This window comes from Meriones unguiculatus, chromosome 7 (genome assembly GCF_030254825.1).
Source record: "Meriones unguiculatus strain TT.TT164.6M chromosome 7, Bangor_MerUng_6.1, whole genome shotgun sequence".
Taxonomy (NCBI): domain Eukaryota; kingdom Metazoa; phylum Chordata; class Mammalia; order Rodentia; family Muridae; genus Meriones; species Meriones unguiculatus.
In genome coordinates, this window is record NC_083355.1 from 36,257,094 (window position 1) to 36,284,981 (window position 27,888).

The 27,888-nt window shown below is 39.5% G+C and overlaps 1 protein-coding gene across 6 annotated transcripts in view; it reads right to left on the reverse strand.

Annotated features, from left to right (window-relative positions):
- Acaca (acetyl-CoA carboxylase alpha) overlaps positions 1–27,888 on the reverse strand; it is a 263,052-nt gene that overhangs the window by 128,498 nt on the left and 106,666 nt on the right. For all 6 annotated transcript variants that reach the window (XM_060387107.1, XM_060387103.1, XM_060387102.1 and 3 more), the window contains 13 exons: positions 23,766–23,936; positions 21,746–21,907; positions 21,284–21,447; positions 17,774–17,924; positions 15,919–16,022; positions 10,810–10,891; positions 10,241–10,386; positions 8,467–8,617; positions 6,857–6,991; positions 5,960–6,106; positions 5,028–5,216; positions 4,267–4,367; positions 3,461–3,549 (listed from right to left, as the gene is read on the reverse strand). In XM_060387107.1, coding sequence (XP_060243090.1) covers positions 3,461–3,549; positions 4,267–4,367; positions 5,028–5,216; positions 5,960–6,106; positions 6,857–6,991; positions 8,467–8,617; positions 10,241–10,386; positions 10,810–10,891; positions 15,919–16,022; positions 17,774–17,924; positions 21,284–21,447; positions 21,746–21,907; positions 23,766–23,936 — 1,792 coding nt within the window. The remainder of the gene's footprint in view (positions 1–3,460; positions 3,550–4,266; positions 4,368–5,027; positions 5,217–5,959; positions 6,107–6,856; positions 6,992–8,466; positions 8,618–10,240; positions 10,387–10,809; positions 10,892–15,918; positions 16,023–17,773; positions 17,925–21,283; positions 21,448–21,745; positions 21,908–23,765; positions 23,937–27,888) is intronic.

Here is a 27,888-nt window from a genome sequence, read left to right on the forward strand (position 1 = left end):
CCCTGTCTTGAAAACCAAAACCCAGCAACAACAGAAATTTCATTTTATTGTATGTACTTATGCGCCACATGCATGCAGCTCAGCACGGACAGAAAAGGTATGGGAGCCTCTGGAGCTAGAGCTGCAGACGACTGTGAGCTCTGCAGCAAGCGCTCTTAGTGGTGAGCCATCTTTCCAGGTGCAATCCCCTAACGCCTTTTATAAATAGGTAATTCTCAGTATTTGTTCCACTGCTGGCCTTGAATTTGGTAATTACCCTGCCTCAGTCTCCCAAGTGATCTGCTATGGATTCTTCTTCAGAAACAATGACTAAGCTGAATTTTATATTAATAATTCTTTTGCTTTCTTTACATTTATCACCAATAATATATCTAGGTTATTTTTTTTCTTGGTTTTGAACTTGATAAAAAAAAAATAGGAGCACTATGTATTGACTCATTTGCTTATACGTGTTCCTAGGAATCATCTCTCTTCAGTGCTATACAATATTCCACTGTAGGAATATCCTAGAATTCAAAAGACATTCTATTTGTATATATTTAGAGGGTTTCCCTCTGCCTTTTTTTTTTTTTTAATTATGAACAGTATTGATACAAAATAGGCCTTGTATCTTGGAGTAAGGTAAGTAGGCTAAAGAACATAAATAAAAACTCAATGTTATGAAAGACTTATTAGATATGGACATTGGTATTAGGCATTTTCTGAAGCAATCATGTCAATTGCATTTCCTCTCCCAGGGGCAGTGTACAATGACAATGTGATTGTAAAATCTGTGATTTGGGCTCCTATTTCTGTAATTGATGATGGAACCAAGTATTTTCTTGAAGTTTATGGATTATTTGTGCTTCTTCTTCTATGAAATATCTTTTCTCTCTTTTGCCCATTTTTCTGTTTGCCTTTTACATACTAGGACTAATCCTGTAGTAAGTGCAAACTTTATAAACAGCTCCTTGTACTTTGCAGCCTGTGTTCTCAATTTCTCAACAGTACATGAGATGAACAGAGGTTCCTAAGCAGACAGAATTAATCAGTTGTTTCCTTTATGCTATGCACTTCCTGTTTGTAAAAGATAAACTCTTCTCTATCCAGAGGTCATAAGGATATCCTAAAATTTCTTAAGTTTGCCTCTTTGATAAGTCTTTAATTCAGTTGAATTGATTCTGAGTGTAGAGAATGAGATATGGATGACTGGCTCTAGGTAGCATGTTCCTTTCATGTATAAGTCTGTCCTTCCACAAATGTCACAGCTGTTTAATTAACATCCCTTTAGAGTAAATCTTGGTATCTCATTTGGTAAATACTTTTACCTTTCATTTCTTTAGAAGTGCATTTTGTTATTGCTTAAGACAGGGGCTCATTAACAGCCCTAAAGCTTGCTATGTAGACCAGCCTCGTCTTGAATGCACAGCAATCCCCCTGCCTCTGCCCCTGAGTGCTGGGATTACAGCTACACCTATTTTGCAGATATTTTGGCTACTGCCAGAATCTGTGTAAATTTCAGAATTAGTGTGGCAAGCGTCACAGAGACCCCGAGGAGGGTGCTTACTGGAATGTCAACAAGCTGACAAATGAGTTGAGAGAGCCCGTCCCTCTGCAAGCGTCTGCTGCTGGTGTCTACCTGGGTGTTCTTTACTGTTGTTCACTCGCTAGAATCTCATCCAGAAGAGGGCTGTGGGTCTTCATCCTATCTGTGCCTTTCTAGTTTATGGGTTTTAATTGAGATCTGAAGTGGTATATTCTTCAAAACTGCTTTCTAAACAATTACTGTAAAGAAGTCTTTCCTGGGGTGGCCTGGTGGAACATAGCTTAAATTCCAACACTTGGGAGGCAGAGGCAGAGGGATCTCCTATGAATTCAAGGCCAGCATGGTCTAGAGAGTAGCAGGCAGGCCATGGCTACCAAATGAGACCCTGTCTCAAAAATAATAAGTAAACAATTTTTAAAAAAAAAGCTTTGTGTAGTGTTGAGGATTGAATCCAGGACCTCATGCATGACAACTACTCTAGTCTGGAACTGTACCCAGCTGCAACTGAATTTTACGTTTGATTTTTTTTTCTTTTTCCTTTTTTTGTTTTTTTGAATCAAAGCCTGCCTCTGCCTCCTAAATAAAGGCATTTTCTACTCTGCCCTGCATGTTTGACTTTTGTAATTAGTAATTTTGTTTGGTCTTAAATAATTTAGTAATAAATTTGGGGGTTGTTGGAGCCTTCCAAGAAGACACTGAATCTCTTGGTGGCTGATCTTACCCACGAGTCCTCAAACCTTTTTATTTTTTTGAGACAGGATCTCATGTAACCAAGGCTGGCCTCAAACTCCTGATACTCCTCCGTCTCAATCTCCCAAGTACTGGGATTTCAGGAGAAAGCCATTATGCTCTAGGATTTCTTAAATCCTTATCTTACTGCGATAGCAAGGACATGCAGGGTGCTGCTGAGAAGACACAGGGACACTGGTGTCTTTGTCCTAACGTGGATGTTCTGAACATTTTGCCATTATGAATGACTATCATATGAAATGTTTGTAGGGCCACTTAACAAATGTAAAAGTTCTAATTCAAGGATGAAGATGTACTTTAGCCATTTTTATCCCCAGCATAGGAGTAGAAGCGTGGACACACCAACTGGCAAAAATATCATGTCATTCTATACTAAACTTTGTCGAAATTTTTTCCCCAATATCCTGAGATGACAACCCTGTTCATTCTTTCTTGTTCTACTAGTATGTGATAAATTACATCATTGATTGTTCCCAAATGCACCAACCTGGCATAAAACCAACTTGGTTTAGCTTGCTAATATCTACTTGGGGAATTTAACTGGTCATGAAGGGTAGATGCAAAAGTGAGCAGAAAGGAGGAAAGAGACAATTTTAGGTACTGCTTCAAATTTTCTGGTGTTATACTGCCATCTTGTGGCAGTATGCCATAAATGGCAGTAGGTAACTTTAAAATCTTAACCAATGTATTTTCCTCTTGAAGACTATCTATCATTTAGTGAAGCTCTTCAGAGAAAGCCAGAGATAAATTCCACCTAAATGACACACTAAAAAGTAGCGGTGATGCTGAGCTCTTCCCATATGCCTGTGTTCAACCCTTGGATTAGCTGCTGAGAGGAAAGCTCTTCAGGCAGGAAATTTCAATTTCAGTTTGGTCATGACTCAACCAACTCTCACTACCCAAGGTCAAGAAGATGTCAACAGGGAATGCTAATCTCTCCAAGAACAATTGTATCAATCCTTCCTCAGAAGCACACTTAAGGTCCAGTTTCACCAAGCCCTGTTTTGTTAGTATTCTTTTTTATTCTGGTAAGGTATGGAGGTTTTAGTTTTTAAGGGCAGCAGTGAGAAAAGGAAAAGTTTATTAGCGAGAAATGTTGTTAACAGCATGAACTGCCTTAGCTCTTCCACAGTATTTTAACCAGAACTGTAAACTTCCTTAGCAAGTTCTCAGGATGACACTTACCATTCTGAAACTGTGTCTCTACACGAAGGTACTGTCGGAGCAGGTCCATCACCACAGCCTTCATGTGGCCACGGATGCCACTTCGGTACCTATGAAGCACAACAGAGCACCACTATTAAATTAACCTAGAGACCAGATTTACTCTCTAGACTTTCTCTTGACATGCTTTCCCTCTGAATATACGGCAGGCTTGTTGCTTGTATTTTCAGGTCGAAAATTCAATCACCCAAACCTTTAATTTAAATTCTAAGCTGAAACATAACTTCAGTACAAAAGAAATCCTTCATAGAGGAAAAGCAGAAAAGAAAAAGAAAAATAGCCCCGCCCAACCCAGACTTCATATCCTTATCTGATGACATCCTGACTTAGCTCCTATCACAGAGTAGAAATTTAGTAGAAATTTCATGCCTGAAACAGCTAAGGGACTTTTCAGTTTAAGTGTCTTAAAACTGAAAATGCTCTGGATAGCTTTTCAGTCCAATACCTGAATCCATGATATATAATGAATAAATATAATGAATAAATGTCATGCTGGAGTATATCCTAGGGGAAAAATTAAAATCTTCATTAAAATAGCAAATTAAAAAACAAAACAGGATTTGGCGGCCATAATAACTGACAGAATAATACAAAAAAAATCGAAGAAACAATGAATGAGCTAGGTCACAGATCTACAGCCGTAAAAAGACACAAGGCACTTTCTGAGAGATCAAGTAATTTCTTCTCTCTTGAAGTTAGAATTGAAACAAATCTTTATGCCCGGCTGAAAGCAGAGAAGGCAGGAGTCTGCAGACCCATGTGACTACCTCTGCACCAGCTGGACAATGCTCTGAGTGTTCATGAAGAAGACTTCCCGCTCGGACTTCCGGTTCAGTGTAGCCGCATGACTATCTAGGATGTTGGCAATCTAAGGCAAAAGAAATAAGAAAAATTAAGGGCCTCTTGCCAAAGAGACCCAACACACATTCTTCTGCATCACCACCACTACCAAAGAGCTTCTTGGTTACAACATGGCAATTTCTATCTCAGGAAGTTACTAGAAGTTTAGAAGCTAAATAAGGAAGCAATTTCTCTTTTTACCCTTTCCCAGGTAGACTACTGACCATAGAAGTACATTTACCTGGAGACTGTGACGGGCAAAATCTGTCTGAGGTTAAAATCCACACCTCTGTCCTGGTCCCTTACTTGCCCACCTTTACTCACCACATAACCGTGCACTATAGGCAAAGGGTAAGGCTGCTGCTGAGGCAATCGGTAAGTGTCAGACAAACAGATTACCAACATCCTTCATGTCAGTCTTACAGAAACACCTCTAATTAGGGACTCGCCCTGAAAGCAAAGTGATATGGAATACAGCCAAAACACACTTTCCTCAGATAGCATGAGACATTTTACAGTTCACATATGGTGCTTCCTTATTGGACTCATATCCTGAGGCAGTATTGAAAAGGATTCAGTGCTTACAGGAGTAAAACCATGGACAGTAAGGAGAAGCCAGAGAGGCCTCCTAGAGCATGAACTCCAGTGGCAGCAGTGGAAAATAATGACAGTGTTACCCCATAAATACCTGCTGGCTTGGAAACTGACACAGGACTGATGTGATGTTGCTAGCGTACTGAGCCATTTCCTTCTTAATAGACTTCTCCACATTGAGTGGAATACGGCCAGAAACACTAGTCATAATATCCTGCAACTCCAGAAGAGGCAGGGAGGGATCTCTGAGGGTCTTCATCAATCGTTCTACCCAGTCTTTTACCTGAGGAGAAAGAAAGAATCAAATAGGATACAAAGTCAATACAGTTCCCAAAATAAAATCAGATATCTGAATCCACTGTATTACAGTGCTAGTGCTAACTTCAGATTTATTTGTTTTATGTGGAAGTGTATACACGAGTGCCCGAGAGTTAATGATGTGCATTCTGGGAATCCTTCCTCAAGCAGAACAAGTGCTGTTAATACTAAACCATCTCTCCAGCCCCAGTGCTTACTGTAAACTGCAAAAGAAACGTCCCAATATTGCCCCAGTCTGTGGTTCAAAAGGGTATAATCCCAAGCAAATGACATAACTAAGAAACAAGAACTTAAAACTCCAAGTCCAGTCAGGCATGGTGGTGTACATCTTTCATCCTAGAGGCAGAAGCAGTTAGATCTTTGTGAGTTTGAGTTCAAGGACAGCCTGATCTACATAGCAGTGAGTTTCAAGACAGGAAGAGCTACATAGAGAAATCCTGTCTCAAAAAAACCAAACTTCAAGCCCCTCAAGGAAAGGTGAGAAGATTATAGGTCAAACAACTTTTTTTCCCTAAAAAAATTCTTCATGGGCTGAGGATGTAGCTCAGTGTACAGTGTTTAGATGGCATGCTTAAGGCCCCAGGTTTAATCCCCAGCACCAAAAGGAGACATTGAGGAATCAATCTTAAAGAATTCCTCCTGAGACTTTAACCTACTCTGGAGAATGAACACATCTGTTTGTCCTGTCCCCACGGGAGTGGTTCCTACCCTGCTGCTGAAGAAGGGGTCAGGAAGGCAGTATCCACTCATCACGTTGACCAGGTTATCCAGGACGTAATGGAATACCCGATGGAGCTTCTCCCCCCTGAGGGCTGTGCTCTGGATCTGTGGCAGACTACCCGTGTGCAGCTCGGCCTGCGGATCAAGCAAGACATCACTATTCATGACCTTCTACTCTGGGCACAAACATCACTGCAATTCAGTCACCATCCAAGCTGAAACACCCCCTCACGATACACACCTATTTAGAGAAGTCAGTGAGAGAAACACAGAGAAGATGACAGAATCTCAGTTTTATATTGGCTAATCCAAGCTCCAGTTCCACAATACTATAGGCACAAATACAAGGCATGAAATCAAGAGGAAAAAAAAAATGTTTAAGAAAACACTGACAAGAAGCTAACCATGATAGCACATACTTGTACTCTGAGAACTTAAGACAGAAGCAGAAGAGCAGGAATGCAAGAGGAAAAGAAGGAACGGGGCCTGGGACAATGGCTCAGTGGACAAGAACACTTACTGCACAAGCATTAGAAGCTGAGTGCAGATCCGCAGGACCCTGTGTCAGAAGCAGGACTAGGGCTTGCTGGCTGATAGCCTAGCTCCAGGGTTAATGAGAAAACAGTCTCCAGGGAATAAGATGGAAAGTGATGAAGCAGGAGACCTAATTCCTTCCTCTGACACACATATATGCAGACAGCACATACACACACTCTCACACATAGGCAAAAAGGGAAGGAGGGAGGCAGAGAAGCGGGGAGGAAAGGAGGCAGGGAGGGAGGGAAAGGAAAGGTGAGAGAAGGCAGGGAGCTGGCAAGTCAGGCATCCCCAGGCTACTGTGTTTTCACTCCCAGAGGGAGAGATGTTCAGTGCCCTCCTCCTCACCTGTTGGACTTTACTGGGATTGTCCAGCTGCATTTTGGCTATCACACAACCAGGGTCCAGTGCTGCTCCAGGTCGCTTGACATAATGGATGCAGCCAGATTCTACAGCTGTTAAAGTCATCACCATCTTCATTACCTATAATGAATACATAAGTTAGAACCTGATAACCCTTTATGTACATGAAGAGTTCAATGGTCAGTTTTCCTGTAACATTTCAGTTGGAATCTATTTAATTTAGCCCCCTAAAATGGGAATCTATCAAAATCTCCAGTGAGGTATTAAGGCAATTGGTAAATTTCTCAGAACTCTAACTGACGGTTAATAACAAAGACTAGCGATTCATGACCTGCTTTTGGGTTTTTGCCTGTTTTCATGGTTCACTGAAGCCATCTACGCAGCTATGTCAGCTTGTTATGTAGCCGAGGACAACCCCGAACTCCTGGCCCTCCCTCCTGCCTACCAAGTGCTGGGACTGTGCCACCACATCAGACACTTTGCTAACTTATAAATACTGTTTGTGAATTTACCTATCTTCTATTTAGAAGCGATGGACAATCTGTCCTCATGATAGACTTTTCCTTCACCTACCAATCTGCCCTCACAATAGCAGTATTTTCCAGACTTTTCCTTCACCTACCACCACCAGGCCCAGGAAGTACACCTTCTAAACCTTTCACAAATATCTTCTCTTGCAGTGTCTTATTCTAGGCCCTCCCCATTTTGGGCTTATAGAGCTTCATTTTTTTTTCAAGACAGGGCTTCTCTGTGTAGCCCTGGCTGTCCTGGATGAAACTCGAGTGGTAGACTAGGCTGGCCTCAAACTCAGAGATCCACCTGCCTCTGCCTCCAGTGCTAGCATTAAAGGAATGCTCCATCATGCCTAGCCAGTATGTTTTAAATATCTAGTATAGATGACCCTTCATGGTATTTACCTCTGATAAGGTCCCCCAAAAATCTTCATTCTAAAGCCTAAATCATATTATTTTTCTACTTAAAATCCTTCAGTGATTGCCCAAGTATATCAGGACAGTCTTGGCAGAGGCTCCTCAAGACCTTGATTTCCTGCCACAGCACCTTTACCCGGCACTCACATAGAACCTTAAACTATTCCTAGTCAATTCTAATACAGCACACTGTCCTGTGTCCATGGTGCCTCGGAGTTACACACTGTCTCCTGCCCATCCTCACCTGACCTAGCTTTCTCTTTTCAAAGTAAGGCCACTCTCTTTAGCTTTCTCTTTTCAAAGTAAGGCATCTCTTCCTTTAGGCTGTCTTTCCTTACCTCAAACCCTTTCTCAATTAGGGTTAGGTGACCCTCTTGTCCTAAGACTTCATCATACTTCGTTGCTTACCTGCTTTGTACCCCACTCTACCTATCATATTTTCTCTGTGTACCAACAGCCTAACTCTGGTCATTATTGTTTTAAAGCTCAAGTTCCTTCCCCTGTCTAAGGAAAATGGTTAGCTTTTTATTTGTTTTTAAAGTCGTAAGGTTCACAGTCAACATTAAATTAACTAATGTTCTTCCTTTCTGTTATTTTCAATCCTAGCCTATTCCCACAAGCCTTATGTTCCCTTCCATGACCCAAGAGCCTATTCCCCAACCTGACCTCAATCTCAGCATAGCACTGGCCAGCAAACACATGGCCTCCATCTTCCACAATATACTGGATTAACTTCCCAGCAGACGGTGAGCGCATTACAGATGGGTCATTTTCTTTCTCAAACACACAGGTTTTATTGCCAATTGTGATTCGGTATCTAGGAAGCAAGTAGAGCAGGCAATCCAGTAAAGCACTCAGGTTACAGAGCAAAACGAGGGAAAAGGTCAGTCTTAAAAACAATAAAACAAACAAAAAAGCACAGAAAATGTTATCATTTATAAAATACAGACATACAAACAAGGCATTCATTATATCTGCTTATACTTTTTAAATTTTTATTTATTTAGCTACATCTAACTGTACTGTGTGTGGGCATGGGCATTTATGGGGGTCAGAGGACAACTTGCAGGAGAGGGTCCTTTCCTTCTACCATGTGGGTGTTGGGGATCAAACACAAGTGTCAAACGTGGCAAAAAGGGCCTTTTGCTCTCTAGCTATCTTGCTGGCCCTTATTTTACACTTTTAGTAATAATAGTTAATTAAAAGTTGGATTGAATAGATTATGATATATTCATATACTGGAATATAATATAACCATTTAAAATGGAATATTTATATCAAAAAACAAAGATAATTATGATACAATCATCAGTATCCCTCTCTCCTTCTCTCCTGCCTCTCTACTTCTCTCTCTCTCTCTGAAAGGACCTCACTATGCAGCCCACGTTGGTCTCATTTCTCTTCAGCCTCCTGTATGCTAGAGTTACAGGCATGATACCAAGCCCAGCTGTAACTAACATTTATGGAACAATAACAATACTGTAGGCGATGTTTAGGCACTTCAAGTGAACTGATTTATTCAGTTCTCACAGCAGCATGGCTGGGGTGGTACACTGTAAAAAAATAAGACAAGGCGATGACAGTCAGCTGAGAATGTACTTCAGCTGACACTTGTGCAGCATGCATGAAGCTCCACGTAAATCAGGTGTGGTGATATGTATTCATAACCTTAACACTCAGGAGGCAGAAACAAGATCAGAAAGAAGTTCAAGGTCACCTCTACACAGCAAGACCTGAGTTAGGGAGAGGAGATGGCTCAGTGGATAAGAACACTTGATGCTCTTGAAAAGGACGGGAGTTAAATTTGCAGTATTCACATGCTGACTCAAAACTACCTGCAATCCCAGTTCCAGGACACCCAGCTACCTCCTGTGACCTCTGCTGGCTCCTATACACACAGTGCACATACACATACTCAGGTACACATAAAAATAAATAAATATTTATTTAAAAAAGAAAGAAAACGTGCAAACAGTACTTAACAGATATTTAATTGTGGAGATATTTAAAAGAAAAATAGTATGCATCTTTGTGCAATTCTTATACATATTGTGTGAGTTCTAATATATACAAGAAACTATCAGCTATGATAGTTTATTTCGAGGGGAAAGTATTTCTCATTGTCCACCATCTTGGAGTGGTAGGGAACCATGGTTTCTTTCTTTAGAGACAGAATCTCACACTAAGCTGCATGTGCTGGCCTTACCCTCCGAGGCTCAAGTGAGTTCTTCCCTCAGCCTCCTACTGCAGCCTGATAGCCGAACCTATAGGCACACAGCACAACACCCAGCTTAAGACATGCTTACAACTGTACTCTTAAAATTTTAAGTATATATGCTGTTTTGTTTTTAACTAAAAAAGACCTGTGAAAATCCCAACCTAACAAATAGTAAGAGGAAAAGTTAATACAAAGGAAAACAACGGCACCTCAGTCACTCACCTATCCACTTCCTCCTTCATGTAGGTAGTATAACTACTGCCATCATAGGAGAGGAGCAGGCCGCCATCACTCAGTCGATGCACATCGACTTCCACACATGAGCCGTTCATTATCACCACATAGGAGTTGGGAGACTGACGAGTCACCTGTAGTAAACAGGAGCCAGACAGACAAGCCAGTGAGCCCTTCCAAGCATAGCCTCAAACACAACTGCAGTATTTAAAGATTCAGGTTAAGGGCTGTCAGGAAGACAGTAATGGCACCAGTGCTGCCCACACCAGTGTCTCTGGCTGGCTACAGTCCATTGCAAGCAAACAGGGTAACTTCAGTTGCTTTCCTCTGTTCTAGCTGCTTCCTGCCTCTGCAGAATCTCTTGAAAGTATATCAAGGTGAAAAATAACTGAACAGATTTTCATAGAATCGCTAAATACTGATTCCTGATACCGACACAAATAATGACTGTAATATTCCAATCCATAAACAATAACTTTTCTCTCTCTGCCAAAGAAAACTAGTTTTTTAAAAAGAAGAATAGGAACTAAGGTGCAGATTTTGGTGGGATTGCATACCTTAAGTACGTATTTGATTCCTTCATAGATAAGTTCAACATCTACTGTGTTCAAGAGCGTGTGAGCAGGAAGGACTTGACCCCTGAAAGAATGACAATATATGACATACTTATTTCTACAAAGTTCTAACTGGTTATAGACATCTCAAGAATTGATTGTGATATTTTCTGAATAGTAAAAAGAGGAAAAACCTAAATGATTGTCTATAAAGGACTGAACATACAAATTATGAAAAATGGTGAAACTTCTTTCTTATATTTAATTGTGGTAAGATATGAAAAACATAAAACTTAATGCATGGAACAAAGGAAGCCGCAGGTGAGTGAAGCTGTTGACATGGACAGAGACATGCCAAAGACCCCAAAAACTCAGACTCAAATGGCGAACCCTTCCGAGGGCAAAGCTCAGAGAAACTGCAAAGCCTTCTCTCCTGGTCCTAGTGCAAATACTGACAGTGTGTGTGTGCAGAAAACTTCCACAAGTTTCTTTCCTCAGACATTTACAGCCTGAAGATTGTTCCCCATAGATAACATGCCTACCAATATTACCTAAGCCTTTATCTCTCCTTGACCCAGCTGCATACTGTAAATTCTGCTTCTCAGTTTATCTGTGTGTAATAATCCTGCTCCTTGTTCAGCTGTGTGCAATAACCCACCTCTTTGTTCAACTGTGTATAATGAACATGCTGAGCTTCCGGGGTGTTGTGGCCTCATCATCAGAGAGCTCAGTCCACCCGACTCCATCTAGTTCTCTAACCATGTATCTGTCTATTTGTCTTTTCTTCATTCCCTCAAGGCTCAGTCAGGTTCAAGCTGCTGGAAGCCATACAAAGACACATAAACTATCTTAATCATTTTATATGCATAGTAGTATAGTGTTAAGTCACACCACTGTTCGACTATTTTTCTTTAGAATGTTTTTATGATCTGGAGAGATGGCTCAGAGGTTAAGAGCATTGGCTGTTCTTCCAAAGGTCCTGAGTTCAATTCCCAGCAACCACATGGTGGCTCACAACCATCTATAATGGGATTTGGTGCCCTCTTCTGGTGTGTAGGCACACATGCAGGTAGAGTGCTTCATAAATAATCAATAAATCTTTTAAAAAAATAGAATGTTTTTATTTAGCAAAGAATAGCACTCTATTAGAACAGTAACTACATTTACATAAACATCTTTCTGTTCCTAGGAATATGACTATTCACGATACCACTTGATAGTAAAACCATACAGCTTATCTTTTTTGTGGCTGGATTATTTCTCTTAGCCTAAACCTCAAAATTCCTCTATATTTTATCATGTGTTTGAATGTCCTTCCTCTCTGAGGTTTGACAATAGCCTTTGATGTGTATATGCCTACAACTATCTGTTTATCCTATTCATGAATGAATATACGAACTGTTCCTACTTTGTAGTTAGTATGATAACAACATTGTCATGAAAATATAAGCATCTCTTTGAGAGTCAGCGTTCACTTCTTTTGGTATACCCGGAACTATTATAGCTGGACCACACAACAATTTGATTCTGAATTTTCTGAGGAATTTTAATACTGTCTACTATAGTGGCTGTACCATTTTACATTCCCACCAACAGTGCATGGGGATCCCATTTTCTCCATATCCTCACCAAAACTTGTTATTTTCTGGTTCTTGGCAGCAGGCATCAGAATAAGGTGTTAATTTATAGAGGTTCTGAAACGCATTTCCCTGCTGATCAGTCATGTTAACCATCTTCTCAAACATATACAAAATTTTATAGTCATAAAAAGGAAGACAAAGCTTTTCACACACTGATATGAAACAGTAAAATATACCATTAAGTGAAAAAAGCAAAGTGAAGGACAGTTAACTAACAGGCTTAGCAGGCTCTAACTTACGCACAAATATATGCCACAGTAATAACCGAGAAAAGAGAGCATGAACCTGAGAGGGTATAAAAATTATTATATTTAATTAAAAATTTTAAATCACTAAGAAAAAAAATTAGGCTAAAAAAAGCAAGAGGAAGCTGGGTGTGGTGGCACATGCCTTTAATCCCAGCATTTGTTAGGCTAAGGCAGGGTTCTGTGAAGCTCGAAGACAGCCTGGTCTACAAAGCAAATTCCAGGACAGCCAGGGCTCTGTTACACAGAGAAACCCTGTCTCAAAAAAATATATTAATAATAACAATAATAATAAAAGTAAAAGGTAAGAAATAAACATCAAATGTTTATGTAAGTTAAAATATTTCCAGAAGATTACAGAAGAAACTAGGAATATGGATTGGCTACAGGGAAAGCACACTGGGTATCAAGAAGCAGATAAATAGATGTTTTTCCACTATGCATCTTTTTAAAATATAGAACATGTGAATCTATTCCTTGTTCTTTAAAGTAAACTTGCTAGGCTTAGTGCTTTATTAACACAGTCCTAACACTTAAGGAACTGAAGTAGAACTGGTCCTGATGGCGTGGGTTTGGGAGAACTGGTGGGTTGACCAACTCAGTTACCAACCGGGCCCAGACCCTCAAACCAGAACAATGGGCTTATTGCAATGAACATTTGCAAGTAAATCTGTTTGGGAAAACAGGTATATTATAGGGTACAACATGACATTTTACAGCTTTCGTGGCAAGATTTTCTAGAATTATTTTTTATTTTCTTTTGGAGAAGAGGTTTTAGTGGTGGAGGGCAGACACAGAAAGACTGGGAAATAACTGGGATAGGGGTGCATGATGTGAAATTCACAAACAATCAATAAAAGGAGATGAAGACGACGACGACAAAGCAGCAGTTGACGTAGGATGACTGCTATCCATTTGAGGCCCAGATAATGTCACAAACAATTTAAGTCAGACTTTGAAAAATTAACAACAACAACAACAAAAAAGAGTTCTGAAGACAGGGTAGTTGAGTTACTAACAGCCAGCAGATGTGAACAAAGAGTATGCACGTTGTCTGTACTGGTCACAGAACTAATAAAAGCCAAGTTATGAGGCAGGGCATGAGGGTGCACACCTTTAGTCCCAGTGCTCTAGAGGCAGAAGCAGGCAGAGCTGTGTGAGCTCAAGGCTAGCCTGGTCTGCAGAGTGAGTTCCAGGCCAAATAGGGCTACACAGTAAGACTCTTCTCAAAAGAAAAAAAAAAGTTCAAACTTAGGCCATGTACTGCGGTATGTGCCTGTAATCCAAGCACTTGAGAGGTAGAGCAGGAGTACTGTGAGTTTAAGGTCAGCCTCAGCCACACAACACAGTGAGGACAACCTGAACATGAGACTGTTCCAAAATATTTCCCCCCAAGAAACACACTGTTTCAAACTACGGGTTTTTAAATGAATTTAAAATGGAATGTTGGAGCTGGTGAAATGGCTTAGCACTAAGTAAATGCTTGCTGTTTTTCCCAAAGACCTGAGTTCAGTGCCTAGAACTCACATGAAGTGGTTTACAACCGGCTTTTAATCCAGCACCAGGGAATCCAACAGCATCTTCTGGCCTCTACAGGCATCCACACATATGTGGGCATTTATAAACACACACAAGGTTTTTTTGTTTGTTTGTTTGTTTGTTTGTTTGTTTGTTTGAACATTAGCCTTCAATGGGTTGATATATCTAGAACACCAGTACTCTGGAGACTGAGGCAAGAGCACTGTGAGTTAGAAGCCAGCCTGGGTTTAATGCCAACCTGTGATATTACAATGAGACTGTCTCAAAACAACAAATCACAAAAAAAAAAACCAAAGGATTTGTTATTGCATTTTTACATGCATAGGGAATCCATTTAACTAGGTTAGAGATATATGTTGAGTGAAAATGAGAAAGAATAGATGGGTGATGGGCCAAAGTGTTAAGGGAGTTGAAAGTCATACCTATGGATTTAGACATGGGTCAGAAAGGAAATACAAGCTGCCGAAGGTTTTAGTGCATGAGAATAACATAGTGAGATGTTTATCACAGGGCTTGAAACCTCAGTTCAATTTTCAAAATTTTGCTTCTTTTCTTCCTTTCAGATACTTTGAAAGGGTGCCGATATAAGTCTAATAACACAGAAGGAAATAAAGTGCCTGTGGTTAAAATGCTTGGATGGGATTAGCCCTCTGGACCATTCCCGCAGGGACTTGGGCAGGGCTTAGCCTCTGGAATCAACATACAAAATTAGTTTTGCTTCATACATGCCTGACCCCTCTATTTGAAAGCCCTTTGAGGTCAGCCTGAATATCAGCCTCAATTTCAGCCTCCTGAAATGTGGTGTGGTTAACACGGGAAATATTTCTGGTTTGATGGTAGAGAGAAATGCTGGATTTTATCACCATGGTCTGAGGCACTCTGCTCAGGAAAGCATGTTTGTTGCAGTGAATTTCAGTGTTTAAAAGACTAAATTAACCCTGGAGCTGAGGAGATGGCTCAGTAGGTAATGTTCCTGCCACAAAAGCATGAGGATTTGGGTTCTTATTCCCAGCATCTGTGGAAAAGCAGGGCACAGTGACATGTGTCTGTAACTCCAGCACTGTGGTGATGATTGTTGGAGAGATTGGGGTGGTTATATCTAGGAGTTCCCTGGCTAGCAAATCTAGCTGAATCAGCAAGCTCCAGGGTCAGTGAGAGACTGTCTCTAAAAATTAAGGTGAGGCCAGATGTGGTAGCACATGCCTTTAATCCCTTCACTCAGGAGGCAGAGGCAGGTGGATCTCTGTGAGTTTGAGGCCAGTATGGTATATAAGGAGAGTTCCAATACAGCCAGGGCTACATAAAGAGACTCTGTCTCAAAAATAAATAAATAAATAAGTGACGAAAACAGAAACACAAACAAATGAACGAACAAATAAAAAACCAGCCAAACAACAAAACCTATACAAATAAAGTGCAATCAAGAAAGACACCTAAAATGTTAAACTTTGGCTTCCAATCACATTTACACAAGTAGGTACACATGCACATAGTCACATGAACACATACATAAGACATACATACACAAAAAAGGTGACCTATTCTACTCCGCATCCCCAGCCATCCCTCTTTAGTTTGCCACCAGTTCATAAAGTGCCAGGAAGTTGCAGAAAAACAAATGGGCCTTTGAGCTGTGGTCCTGTACTCCACCACTGTTTGGCGGGCACAGACGCAAGAGCAAAGCCTACCTTTCTAAGGAGTGAAGGAAATTAGAGATGCTGTTCCTCAGGCTTACATCGGCCACGTGGAGAGCCCCACACACAACTCCCAGCATAGTATCGGGGCGCTCTGCCTAAAAGAACAGAAGACCGATCAAAAGTGTGCTCACATGACACCACAGCCACTCAAACAAAGTCAAGATCAAAATCAAAAATTAAAATCAAGAAACATTCTTATTTCCACACTGATTTTTTAAGTCAAGCACAGGGGTATACACCTGTAATCCCAGCACCTAGAAGGTGGAGGCAAAAAAAAAAAAAAAAAAAAATCAGGAGTTCAAAGATGGTTCTTGACTACACAGTGAGGCTGAAGCCACGTTTATTTTACGTATTTTATTTGCCTGCATGTATGTAAGCGCACCATGCCTATGTCTGGTGCCTCTGGAGGTCAGTGGGAAGCATCATGTCCCCTAGAACTGGAGTTATACGTGACTATGAGTATCCACCATGTGGATACTGAGATCTGAACTCAGTTTCTCAGGAAGAGCAGCAAGTGCTCTTAACAGCCAAGGCATCTTTCCAACTCCCATGAGACCTTAAGAAACAGTAAGGAATGGTGAGTGCACACAATGGATACAAGTTATTCACGAGGACACACAGCCAATTGTTGTTCTGGTTCTGACTCTGAAATTAACCAATCAACCTTCTTTCCCCCCCCCCTTCCTTTCTTTATTGTTAGTGAACAAATACATAAAAATATATCTGTAGTTAAAACCTAAAACCCAGTGTGAAATTCCACAGCTTTACAATGGCTATTTTAACTGTCTAGAAGTTCACTGAGCTGTATAAACTTTGGGTCTGGTTAATTGTCATGTATGGTGATTGATTTTATGATTTATTTGTTTATTATTTAGTCAAACAGTATTCTACCTGCATGTGTGCATACACGCCAGAAGAGGGCACCAGATCGCGCTACACATGGTTGGGAGCCACCATGTGGTTGCTGGGAATTGAACTCAGGACCTTTGGAAGAACAGCCAGTGTTCCTAACCTCTGTGCCATCTTTCCAGCCCATGTATGGTGATTTTTAACTGCAAGTTTTTGATGGTAAATTTATAAATATTTTTTAAAAAGAAAAATAAAAAAAGCCATATATTTACCTTTAGAATTTGAAAAGATTTAAAGAAATAATTTTCCTTCTACTTTCAGTAAAAATTTCACTGAGCAAATAAAAAACTAGCTCAAAAACAGACTTTAATGAGCCAGGCTCAGTGGTGCACGTCTTTGATCCCATTGCTTGTGAGGCAGAGGCAGGAGGACCACTGTGGGTTCAAGGCCAGCCTGGTCTACAAAGTGAGTCCAAGAGCCAGAGGCTCTTGTTAACAGAGAAATCCTGTCTTGAAAAAAATTGAAGAAAAAAAAAAGTTGACTTTTAGCTAAATCTAGTAATTTAACCAAAGTTTAAAAAAAAAAAAAAATGGAGCCAGCGGGATAACTCAGAAGGGTAAGGGCACTTGCCTCCAGCCTGAGTTCAATCCCTGAATCCATGTTTTGAGGAAAAACTGACTCCCACATGTAGTTCTCTGACCTCCACATGCCTTGCTCCTCCCCTACAAAGACTGTCACACAGGTACAAGCACCCTCTTTAGACTTGTGAACGATAGGTGGATGAGCATTCTACCAAAAAAGCTATATTCCCTGCTGGCACAAGAACGTATAAAACGTATAAAGAGTAAAAACCAATCTGAATCCTAGATTTTTTTCCAGGTAATAAGGAGCCATTTACATTAGAATCAAATCTCATCTGATAACAGGAACTGATGATAATACAAGGCTATAAAAACCTAATCCCAAAGGCCATGTATGCAAGAGGAGAAATACACACCTGCACTTTTTCTGCAATCAGTCTGTCCAACCAGCCAGTGTCGATTCTATTCAACTGAAAGCTTTCTGTCTCCAGCAGTTTGATCAGGTATTCTACTGTAGTTCTAAAGTCACCCCGAATAGACAGCTCCTTCAATGCCACCACCATATTTCTACAGGGAAGAACAGGAAAAAAAATTGTTATAGCAACAAATATTTTAGTGTTTCCCAATCATTTGAAAGAATTGTTTCATTCTTTTGGAGTCTCGGCAGAAAAAGGACAGACAGTTCCAAGAACAGATAAGAGCATAGATGTAAGTCTATTCATTTCACATGCTCCCGATAGGACAGCGTCCAAGAAGTCAGAAAAGCATCAGCAAGTAGGAAACAATTAAGCATAAAGAGTACAGACAGACCCACTCTCAGATTTCATTTTTTCATTTTCATTGTTCTAATCATTTATTGCTGACTAATTAGGACCGGGAAACTAATTTTCCACATCCTCACATCTTATTTTATTAATTTACATGCAATAAAACATACTTAAAGGCTATAATTTAGTAAATTTTGACAAGGTTTCTCTACCCACGGCCCTCAAAAAAGTAACACACTGGAGTTGGTTGACACAGCTCCATATTTCTGTAATACCTGTTTGCTTTCTTCTTCTTTCTTTTCTTTTTTCTTTTTCTCTCTTCTCTTTCTCTCTCTCTTTCTTTCTTTCTTTCTGTCTTTTTTTCAAGACAGGATTTTGCTGTGTAATAGAGCCCAGGTTGTTTTGGACTTGCTTTATAGACCAGGCTGGTCTTGAACTCACAGAGGTTCCCCCTGCCTCTGATGCCAGAGTGTTAGGATTAAAGGCATGTACTGCCATTGCCACCCCCACTAGAATGCCCATCTATTATCCCAATGTAATCCTACTTGCGGACTACACTATATTTTAATTGCTTTTCTTTCTCTGGATTATATAGTACTATAAAGACACAGACTCTTTTTGGTCTTTACTGTACTTCAGGGCCAGCATTATGATATCTGCTGACTATAGTTAATTTATGAATGACTGGAGAGAAGGAAGAATAAAACAGGGCCAAGAAGAAAATTAGTGCTATGTTCAGGAAACAGTGTGACTGGGACCAAGGATTTGAAGACAGTGAGAGAGGCAAATCTGCCTTTCAGCAAACATTTGCTGAAGGCTGACAGAAAGGGAATGTATGAACTATGTGCTTCTAAATCAGGAGATATGGTGGAAACAACATAGCTATGTTTCTGGTTTTATGGTATTTACATTGTGGAAACGGTGTTGGATGTGTGGGCTAAGACTATTACAGAGAATAAGATCTAAAGGCCAAGCGAAGAGAGACTAGATGCAACAAAGAATGCAACAAAGAAAGCTCTGAGTTGCAAGAACTTTGTCACAGTATCAGGAAGTAAATATATTGCAGAGAGTATTCCAATATGCTAAAAGATGACCTAGTTTGCTTTTCTCTGTAGAGAAATATACAGAGCAGATCAGAGATAAGAAGTGAGAATTCTGACCAAGGCTTTGGACATACCCTGTAGAACAAATACAGTGTTTGGCTTAATCAAGACTGAAACAAAAATGCCAATAGAGGCCAGCCTGGGAACATAAGTGAGACAGGGAAAGTGAAGGAGGACTGTCTAAAACATTCTTTCACGTCCCAGTTAAAAGGAGCAGCCACATAAAACTTCAACTACAGGCCGCCAAGCTGGCTTAACAGGTTAAGGCACTCGCCGCCTGATTACCATAGTTCAGCTCCCAAAACCCACACGGTGAAAGAACTGACTCCTGCAGGCTGTACACACACACACAGCTTACTTAAACAGTATAAGGTAGTGAAAGGCTACATTATTTTTCTGGTAGCACTGCTATAATTTTGAGAATTTTCATACAGTCTTGAATAAACATAAAGAAGTAAAAAGTACAATGCAGAGAAATAATGAGACTTTCTCATTTTTGAAAACTTTGCTATAAAATTAAGAATTGGACTGGAGAGGTTCAGCAGTTCAGAGTACCAGCTGCTCTTGCAAAGGACCAGAGTTGAAATGTCAGCACCTATATCGTGGCACACAAGAATTTGTAACTCTAGTTCCAGGGGATCTGACCCCCTCTTCTGACCTCTGTAGACACTACTGTGCATGTGGCTCACATACATACATGCAGGAAAACACTCATACATGTAAAATTAAAAAAAATTCTAACAACAACAACAAACCTCTTTATATTAGCAAATGCTAAGGGAGTACCCACTCTGTGTATGGTTCAAAGGTTAAAGAAATACTATTAAATCTGTGGCATAGGCAACACATCATTAAAGCTTTAATTGAAACAGAAAAACAAGTTTGGAAGTAGCTCAGTGTCAAAGCACAGATAAGGTCCTGGGTTCAATCTATAATACCACAAAGAAAAGCAGAAAGGAAGCAAGGAAGAGGCATGAAGAGAAAGAAGGAAGTGGCAATGGGAGAGGGTGAGGGAAAGGAAAAGCAGGGAAGAAAGAAAGAGGCAGATGAACCAAAATTTCAATCTGGGACAGATATTTTAAAACATATACAAAATGACTACTTAAAGCCCTATTTTTATGTAAGAAAAACTACCATAATATGATATTTATGATTAACAGAATATTAATATTTAATATGCCATTTCTATTTGTATAAACTATTGCATGCTTCATAATACAAAAAGTCTCATATATAATAATTTTGATAATTACTTTTTATTCTCTTTTCATAAATCAAGTAAGATTTTATTACTTTAAATGTCAAGACATCATGGTGATTATGGTTAATAACACTGAATATCTGAAAATGCTAAGACGGCATACTTTAAATGATTATCACCAGAAATAAAAAACGGTTAAGATTGTGAGATGATTCAAATGCCAAAGAACTTGATTCCACAAGGCATGTATATATCATGCATATATGTTACACCATTATGTACAAATACACATACAAACAGATAGACAGATATATGCACAAACAAACACACACACACACACACACACACACAAAATCCACAAATTTTACCGACCAAATTGGAAATTTTAATGACTACAAGTTGCTCACAGCTATATGGTGAAGCTCTGGGAGAACTCACAGTACCTAAGAAGCACTTTACGTTATTCTGATGACAGATAGAGACCCTTATCTACAACTTAACTAACACTAAATTCATAGTCAAGAATATACCTCTCCCCAGCAATACTACCTTGCTGTAAAAACAAAAGCAAACAAAAACCCCCTAACATTAAAGCAAATGACTTCACTTTCAAGAAAGAAAGAAACATAAAAATAAAAAGCAAAAATCTTGCAAAAATTCACAAGAAGCAAAAAAACCATCTGCCAAGTACTACAGAATGGAACACAATATGAATTCAAGTACAAACTAAGAACTATTTCTTCAAGCATGTTCTCCACAGCAGCATTTTCACAGCACATAAAGGATGTTCATAGCTTCACCAAGGATTAGTCCAATATTATTAAGCAAGATGGAATCAAATACTATTATACTCACGAAATGGCTTCTTCTCTGTTTTCTCCCCAGGAAAAGCAGTGACCAAATTGAGAGTCGGCAAATTCATGAAGTCCCCCAGCAGCAGCAACACTGAAATAACCCCAAACATTCTTATTGCTGCGGAAATTAAGTTCCTGAACGGTTCCAGAGCTGGGCTTAAACCCCTGTTAGACAATGAAGAACAAAAGAGACTACATTGTACTTCCAAGGAAAGGAATACTGATATTCAGCGTTCAGGTTTGGGTTCATCAAGCACAGCTGACCTAAAAACCACACAAGCCAAGGCCCAGTGCTATACTCCCACAGATGCTTCCTGAATTAAATGGTCAGTCAGCAACCATCATGGATCTGCTCCCAGAACCTTCTATGAATTTTCCTTCAAAACCAGTCCAAAGACTTTTCAAAAGCATGTCCTCAGACCCTTGTCTTAAAATTAGACCTTTTAAGTGAAGGGTTACCTACCTCATCTGGGTTCTCACTGGTGATCCGAGCAGCAATTACATGGCCCCTTGGGCAAGGAACATGAGCAGAATTTTCAAAATCAATGGGAGCATCTCCCCAAGGAGATACCCCATACATCATACGAATATCCTTGATCCTAAATAGAGGAATCCCCATGGCAATCTGAAAGGTAATAAAACACATGTCATTTTCCATAGTTCCTTTTCTTAACAGATGGAAGCTATCAAGATACCTAAGAGTCTTTGCATATTTTGGAGTTATTACTGAAACATTCTACTTTTGTAATCTGTATTCTAAAGTTACCTAAGTTATATAAGATAGAATGCAGTGCTAAGGGTTATTTGCTAGGATCATTCCCCTTTCCTAACGTGTATGCAAATTCCTAATGCAACAGACTTTCTTCTGCTGTTATTTCTTCACAAAGGGATGAGATTAAAATTATCTAAGGCAACACACAGTCAAGAAGTTCAGATAGTTTTGTAAAAAGCCTTAACAATAACAGAGTTGTCTCTCCAGGCTGCAAATCACTGAAAAAATTAAGTAAACCTTTAATCCTTGCCAGTATCTACTCCTACAAAAGAAGGACAAGAAAAAGTGAGGAGGGATATGATCAACATATATAAAAACGTCATAATGAACCCTTGTTTGTTTGTTTGTTTGTTTGTTTGTTTTGAGACAAGGTCTTACTGTGTAGCCCTGGCTGGCCTAGAATTTGTTATGCAGTCTGGGCTGACCTCAAACTCACAAAGGTCTTTCTGCCTCTGCCCCTTGAGTGTTGGAATTAAAGGCATGTGCTAGCAATCCTGAAAAAGCATGTTGCTTTATAAAATTAATATACACCAATAAGAGCCAGTCAGATGGCTCAGCAAATAAAGTCGCTCACTGCCAAGGCCAATAATAGGAATTTAATCTCTAGAACCCATGGTGGAAACAAGAGAAACAACTCCCAAAAGGTGACCTCTATCTTCCAAACACATGCTGTGGCACAGGAACATCCATGTAAGTAAATGTTTAAAAAAAAAAATGTAAAGAAACCCACAAAAAGTCTTTAGTTTTTAACGGTAACCTTCAAGGTGTTCATTATAAGTCCAAGCTAGGTCATATGCGATTACCAGCTAGGCTCTTTGGCATGCACTCATAGTCCAAGCTACTTGGGACGCTGAGGTAAGAAGACTGCTTGAGATTAGCTGATTAATGTGCACACTAAGTTCAGCATCAAGACAGTCCCTCCAGAGAGCAGGGACCATCAGGTCGCCTAAGAGGGATAAACCAGCCCAGACTAGAAATAAAGCAGGTAAAAAAATAATATCAAATCTTATCATTTACTTTTACTGTTTACCATACTACTTGTTTCCCTGGGCTGAAAGAAGACAATAGATTAATAGCTACTACTTTATAAACTATACTAAAAATGTTTGCTACTACAGTCCAGTAAAATATTGTCAACCACCCTCATAGAGCTGCTTCGATAAATAGGACTAGCAATAGAAACAGGAGCTGATACCAAAGTTATGAAGTTTACTACAATTAAATAACTATACAAAGCAGATTATTTTTTAATTTTATTAATTAAAAAATTATGTGTATAAATGTTTTGCCTAAACATATCTGTGCACCATGTGCAATGACTGCAAAAGTCAAAAGAGGACATCAGATTCCCTGAAACAGGAAGTACAGACTGTTGTATACCACCAAGTGGGTATATGGAATCAAATCTGGGTACTCTGGAGCACAGCCGATACTCTAAACAAAAAAGCCATCTCTCCAGCCCCAAAGCAGATTGATTTTAAAGTTTCTTTTAAAACAGTTTATTGACTGTGTCTATTAAAAAGACACTGTACTATTTTTTATGTTTGAACATCAGAAAACTAACCCATAACACATAACCCATATTTATGAGAAATGAAGGCAGGTGAGGCTTCTGACATATTTGTGCCTTTCTCTCATCGGTCTTTCAGGGATCTCTGATACTCCTAAATCCTCTAAACTCTAACTTGGGTCCAGATCAAGTTAGACTCACCTGGAGTTGTGCTGCAGGAAGATTGACATCAGCCACCATCTCTGTACAAGGATGTTCAACCTGTAGCCGAGGGTTCAGTTCCAAAAAGTAGAAGCTTCCATCCTGGCTATATAAGTACTCCACAGTCCCAGCGCTCACATAACCAACCATTTTAGCAAGTTTCACTGCACACTTAAAGAAAGATAAGAAACTCTGAGCTTGTCACTTGTCCAGCCATTGTATCACTGTAACTACGTGCTCTGCCAACTACCCAGCATTTGTATAAGCCACCAAAATTTCGGAGTCATGTTCAAGAAAATCATACCCTTCTCATTACTATACAATGCCTTGAGACATAGATGACAAACTCAGTGAAAAGGTGGGAGAAAAGAGTGATTTCATATCATACCACAAGCAACCTCCCATCAGACAAAGGGGCATAGAGTCAAAACAAACACGGTGGCAAACTCTTCGTTGTCTCCTGGTTTCCAGCATTCCCAGTATGTTCGTGTTCTTAGAAACACTGCTACCAGCTAGGGACTACATTTCCTAACCTCTCAGGTAGCTAGTGACTAATCTCTCATAGGGACTATATTTTCAACAGCTGGCACTGTTGAGATGTATGACATACAAATCAGATTTTGACCAGGTAGATGAGAACACAGTTAATAACGACAAAACAAAATATAAAGAACGTGAATCTCAAGATGGTCTCACAAAAAATTCTAAGTATCCCATTAGCCCTAAAAAATTCTCCTCAAACTATGATGGAAAAGAAACTTTTATCTTCTTAGGGTCACTGTATTTTTTTGGATCCTTTTATTATAGCAACTTAGCTTGTATCCTAACCAAAATGGTCATTCAACTACCGGTGGAATGCTGCTATTTTAAAAATTAAAATATGTGATGCTAGTTTAGCAATAAGGTAGAGCAAGAAGAGACATACTACAGATGGGAAAGCTTAGAAGGTAAGCTCCTTGTTACAGAACAACATATTTAGTATCATATTTCCTATAAAATGGAATGCTTACTGCATATTAACTACATCTGAAAAATTATAATGACTAGGCCTGTAGCTTAGGGACAGAGTATTTCCCTAGCATGCATAAGGGTTCGATCCCTAACACCACATAAACCGGGTGTGGTAGCACATACCTTGAGATAAGTAAAGGCAAGGCAGGAGGATCAAAGTTCAAAATTATCCTCAGCTACATAAGCTAAAGCCTTGCCTAAGATACATAAAAGTCTATATCTAAAGTAATGGTTATACCTCATTATTCTAACTTGAGCTGAGTAGAAGTAAACAGCCCAGAAGGTTATTAAATAATTGAGAAAATTACATTTCAACACCCCACAAGACTGGCCTTCAAAATATTGTGACTAATGAGTGATGTAATATTTACTTGTAATCCTGCACTAGCAGGAATCAGGCTATGAAACTTCCCCAAAGGAGGCAGTGTGCAAAACCCATGTTAAAAAAATGAATAGGGAAGGACTTTGCACAGAATCAGTTCAAGCATCTTATTGCAAAGGAGTTAACGTCTTAGGAGCAGAACAAGGGGGAGCCATGTCAAACTGTAACAGGGACAGCACAACTCCTGCCCAGAAAGATTTGTTAGCGTCTGTGGGCCAATGATTGGTGTGTATTATGCACTTCTCTATAGAGTAACTCTCCTGCTTTCATTCTAGCATTGCATAATGGGAATACAATAAAGAGGCAAAGAAAAACCCTTTTAGATCACTGGCCCATGAACAAAAAGCAAAGTGCCTCACTTACAGATCTCCTGTAACCTGGAGACCATTGATCTGATATGTGTATCTTGCAGAGTTAAGTGACTGCAGTGACTTTAGTCTGTTTTCCTTAGAGAAAAACCACGTGTATTCTCAGCCTAAACTAACAAGCAGGAAATGGATAGCAAGAACAGACTGAGGCATAGGTTATTCTAGGCCCTCCGACACTTTTCTTCATCTTTTTAGAGAAAATTTTCTCAAATTTCAGCTGGCACATGACCATCCAGCTACTGACTTTACCTCTTAATAATTCTTGTGCTGGGTTGTGATGAGATTGTGTGTGGAGGACTATGAGAAGTGTCATTTGTGACTTACTGTAGTACAATTGTGGATTTAAAAAAACAGAAATATCAGAATAAGTTCTTATTTTATTCCCAGGTGTGGGGAAATGGGTCTGCGTTGCAGCAGCTGACTATGTTTTGCCCCATGAGCTAGCAGAGACATTGATTTTGCCCACTGCACATAGTTTCTATGATTATGTGAAGTTTGAAATTCTGGGAATTTTTCAGAGGGTATACAAATGCTAGAGTCCCGAGAGGTGGGGTTGGTGGTTGGTGGTGGTAGTAGTTTGTTAAGTTGTCATGCCCAAAAACTAAAAAACAAGAAGGACCCAAGCCTGGTGCACACCTGTAATCCCAGCACTAGGGGAGGCAGAAGCAGGTGGTTCTCTGTGAGTTCGAGGCTACAGTGGTCTACAAAGCGAGTCCAGGACAGCCAAGGCTACTCTAAAAGCAAAACAAACAAACAAACAAACAAAAAAGAAGAAACAATTAAATATCCTGATATTGGATATCAAACTTGCCCCAAGGAACTCGATGACCCTAATCGGCAGGAAGTAGTCTACAGTGCCCCTTTTCCAACCCCTGACTTTATTCAGAGAGCTCTTTCCTTTCCTCTCTATCCTTTTTTTCTCTCTTATCTAACGTTATGGGGTTGAAAGGTAGAAGAAAGGGGTAGAGAAGGGTAGAAGAAAGAATCCACAAAGTAGCAAAGACCAGCTACACCTTATGTATCATGTTATTATTTGCTTGACAGGCTATGACTGAAACATAACCTTGGAGTTTGCTTTATTGTCAAAATGCTAACACTACACAAGAGCAAAGGTGGGCAGAACTTTCTGATGAAGGAGCAAATACTGATTATTTTCACTTTTGTGGGCCACAGTCTGTCACAGCTACTCAGCTCTCTCGCTGTAGCAATAAAACAGTCAAATATAATATAAGTTGTATAATAACTGTTATGTTCCACTAAAATGTTATTTACAAAAGCAAAAAGCAGATTGGATTTAGCCTATGACCTATCCTTTCTTACTCCCATCTTAGAAAAAGGGAGAAAAATAAACCAAGGTCTCTGATAGAAGCCTGTATCTGAACTAGGATGAAAGAGAACATTAGAAAGTTACACCTCACTTAAAACCATTATTTGAGTTATTTCTGTTATGGCAGGTGAGGAGTAAAAACAAGAAATAGAAAATTATCTCCTAAGAATATAGTTTAATTAGTTTAGAACTCAGAATGATAGAAAATGAATCATTAATGACACAAAGAGTGGTTCATTATTCCAGAAAAAACAAAAAGCGTGTTCACATCCCTAAGATGCAACTAAAGAAATCCTTCTTTATACAAAAGTTTGAGACACAAGAGCACACAGATACCTAGAGGGCTTTATAAGAAGTTAATGAATTTGAATAAATCACTTGAAGATAATTTCTTTTTAGACTGGCTAGCCTAGAACTCTCCATCTTCCAACATTTAGCCAAGGGCTAGAATCCTACGTGTGTCACCATACTTAGCAGGACATTTGATGCTAATCAATACAGTCAACTACAAGCCACTTGCTCTTCAGGAACTTGTTAAAATTCTCAACATGTTTCTCTTGTTTATCTTACTAAAAAAAAATTTTTTTTTCTTTAACTATTTATTTATTTATTTGGTTGGTTGGTTGGTTATTCGGGACAAGGTTTCTCTGTGTACCCCTGGCTTGTTAAAAATCTTAACATTTCTCTTATTTATCTTATTAAAAAATGTTATCTTTATTTACCTATTTACTTATTTGGCTTTTTGAGGCAGGGTTTCTCTAGTACCCCTGGATGTTCTGGAACTCACTCTGTAGACCAGGCTGGCCTCCAACTCACCAACATCTACCTGCCTCTGCCTTCCAAGCCCAGGGATTAAAGATGTGTGCCACTACCTCCCAGTTTGTTTGTTTGTTTGTTTGTTTGTTTAAGTATCTACTATTTTAAATTTTGGCAAGTTTCTTGACAATTTTCCTAAAAGAACAATATAAGATGTTTTTCAAAAAAAAAAGGGAAAAACATCTTATCCACTATCTAGAATCACTGCTTATACTTCTT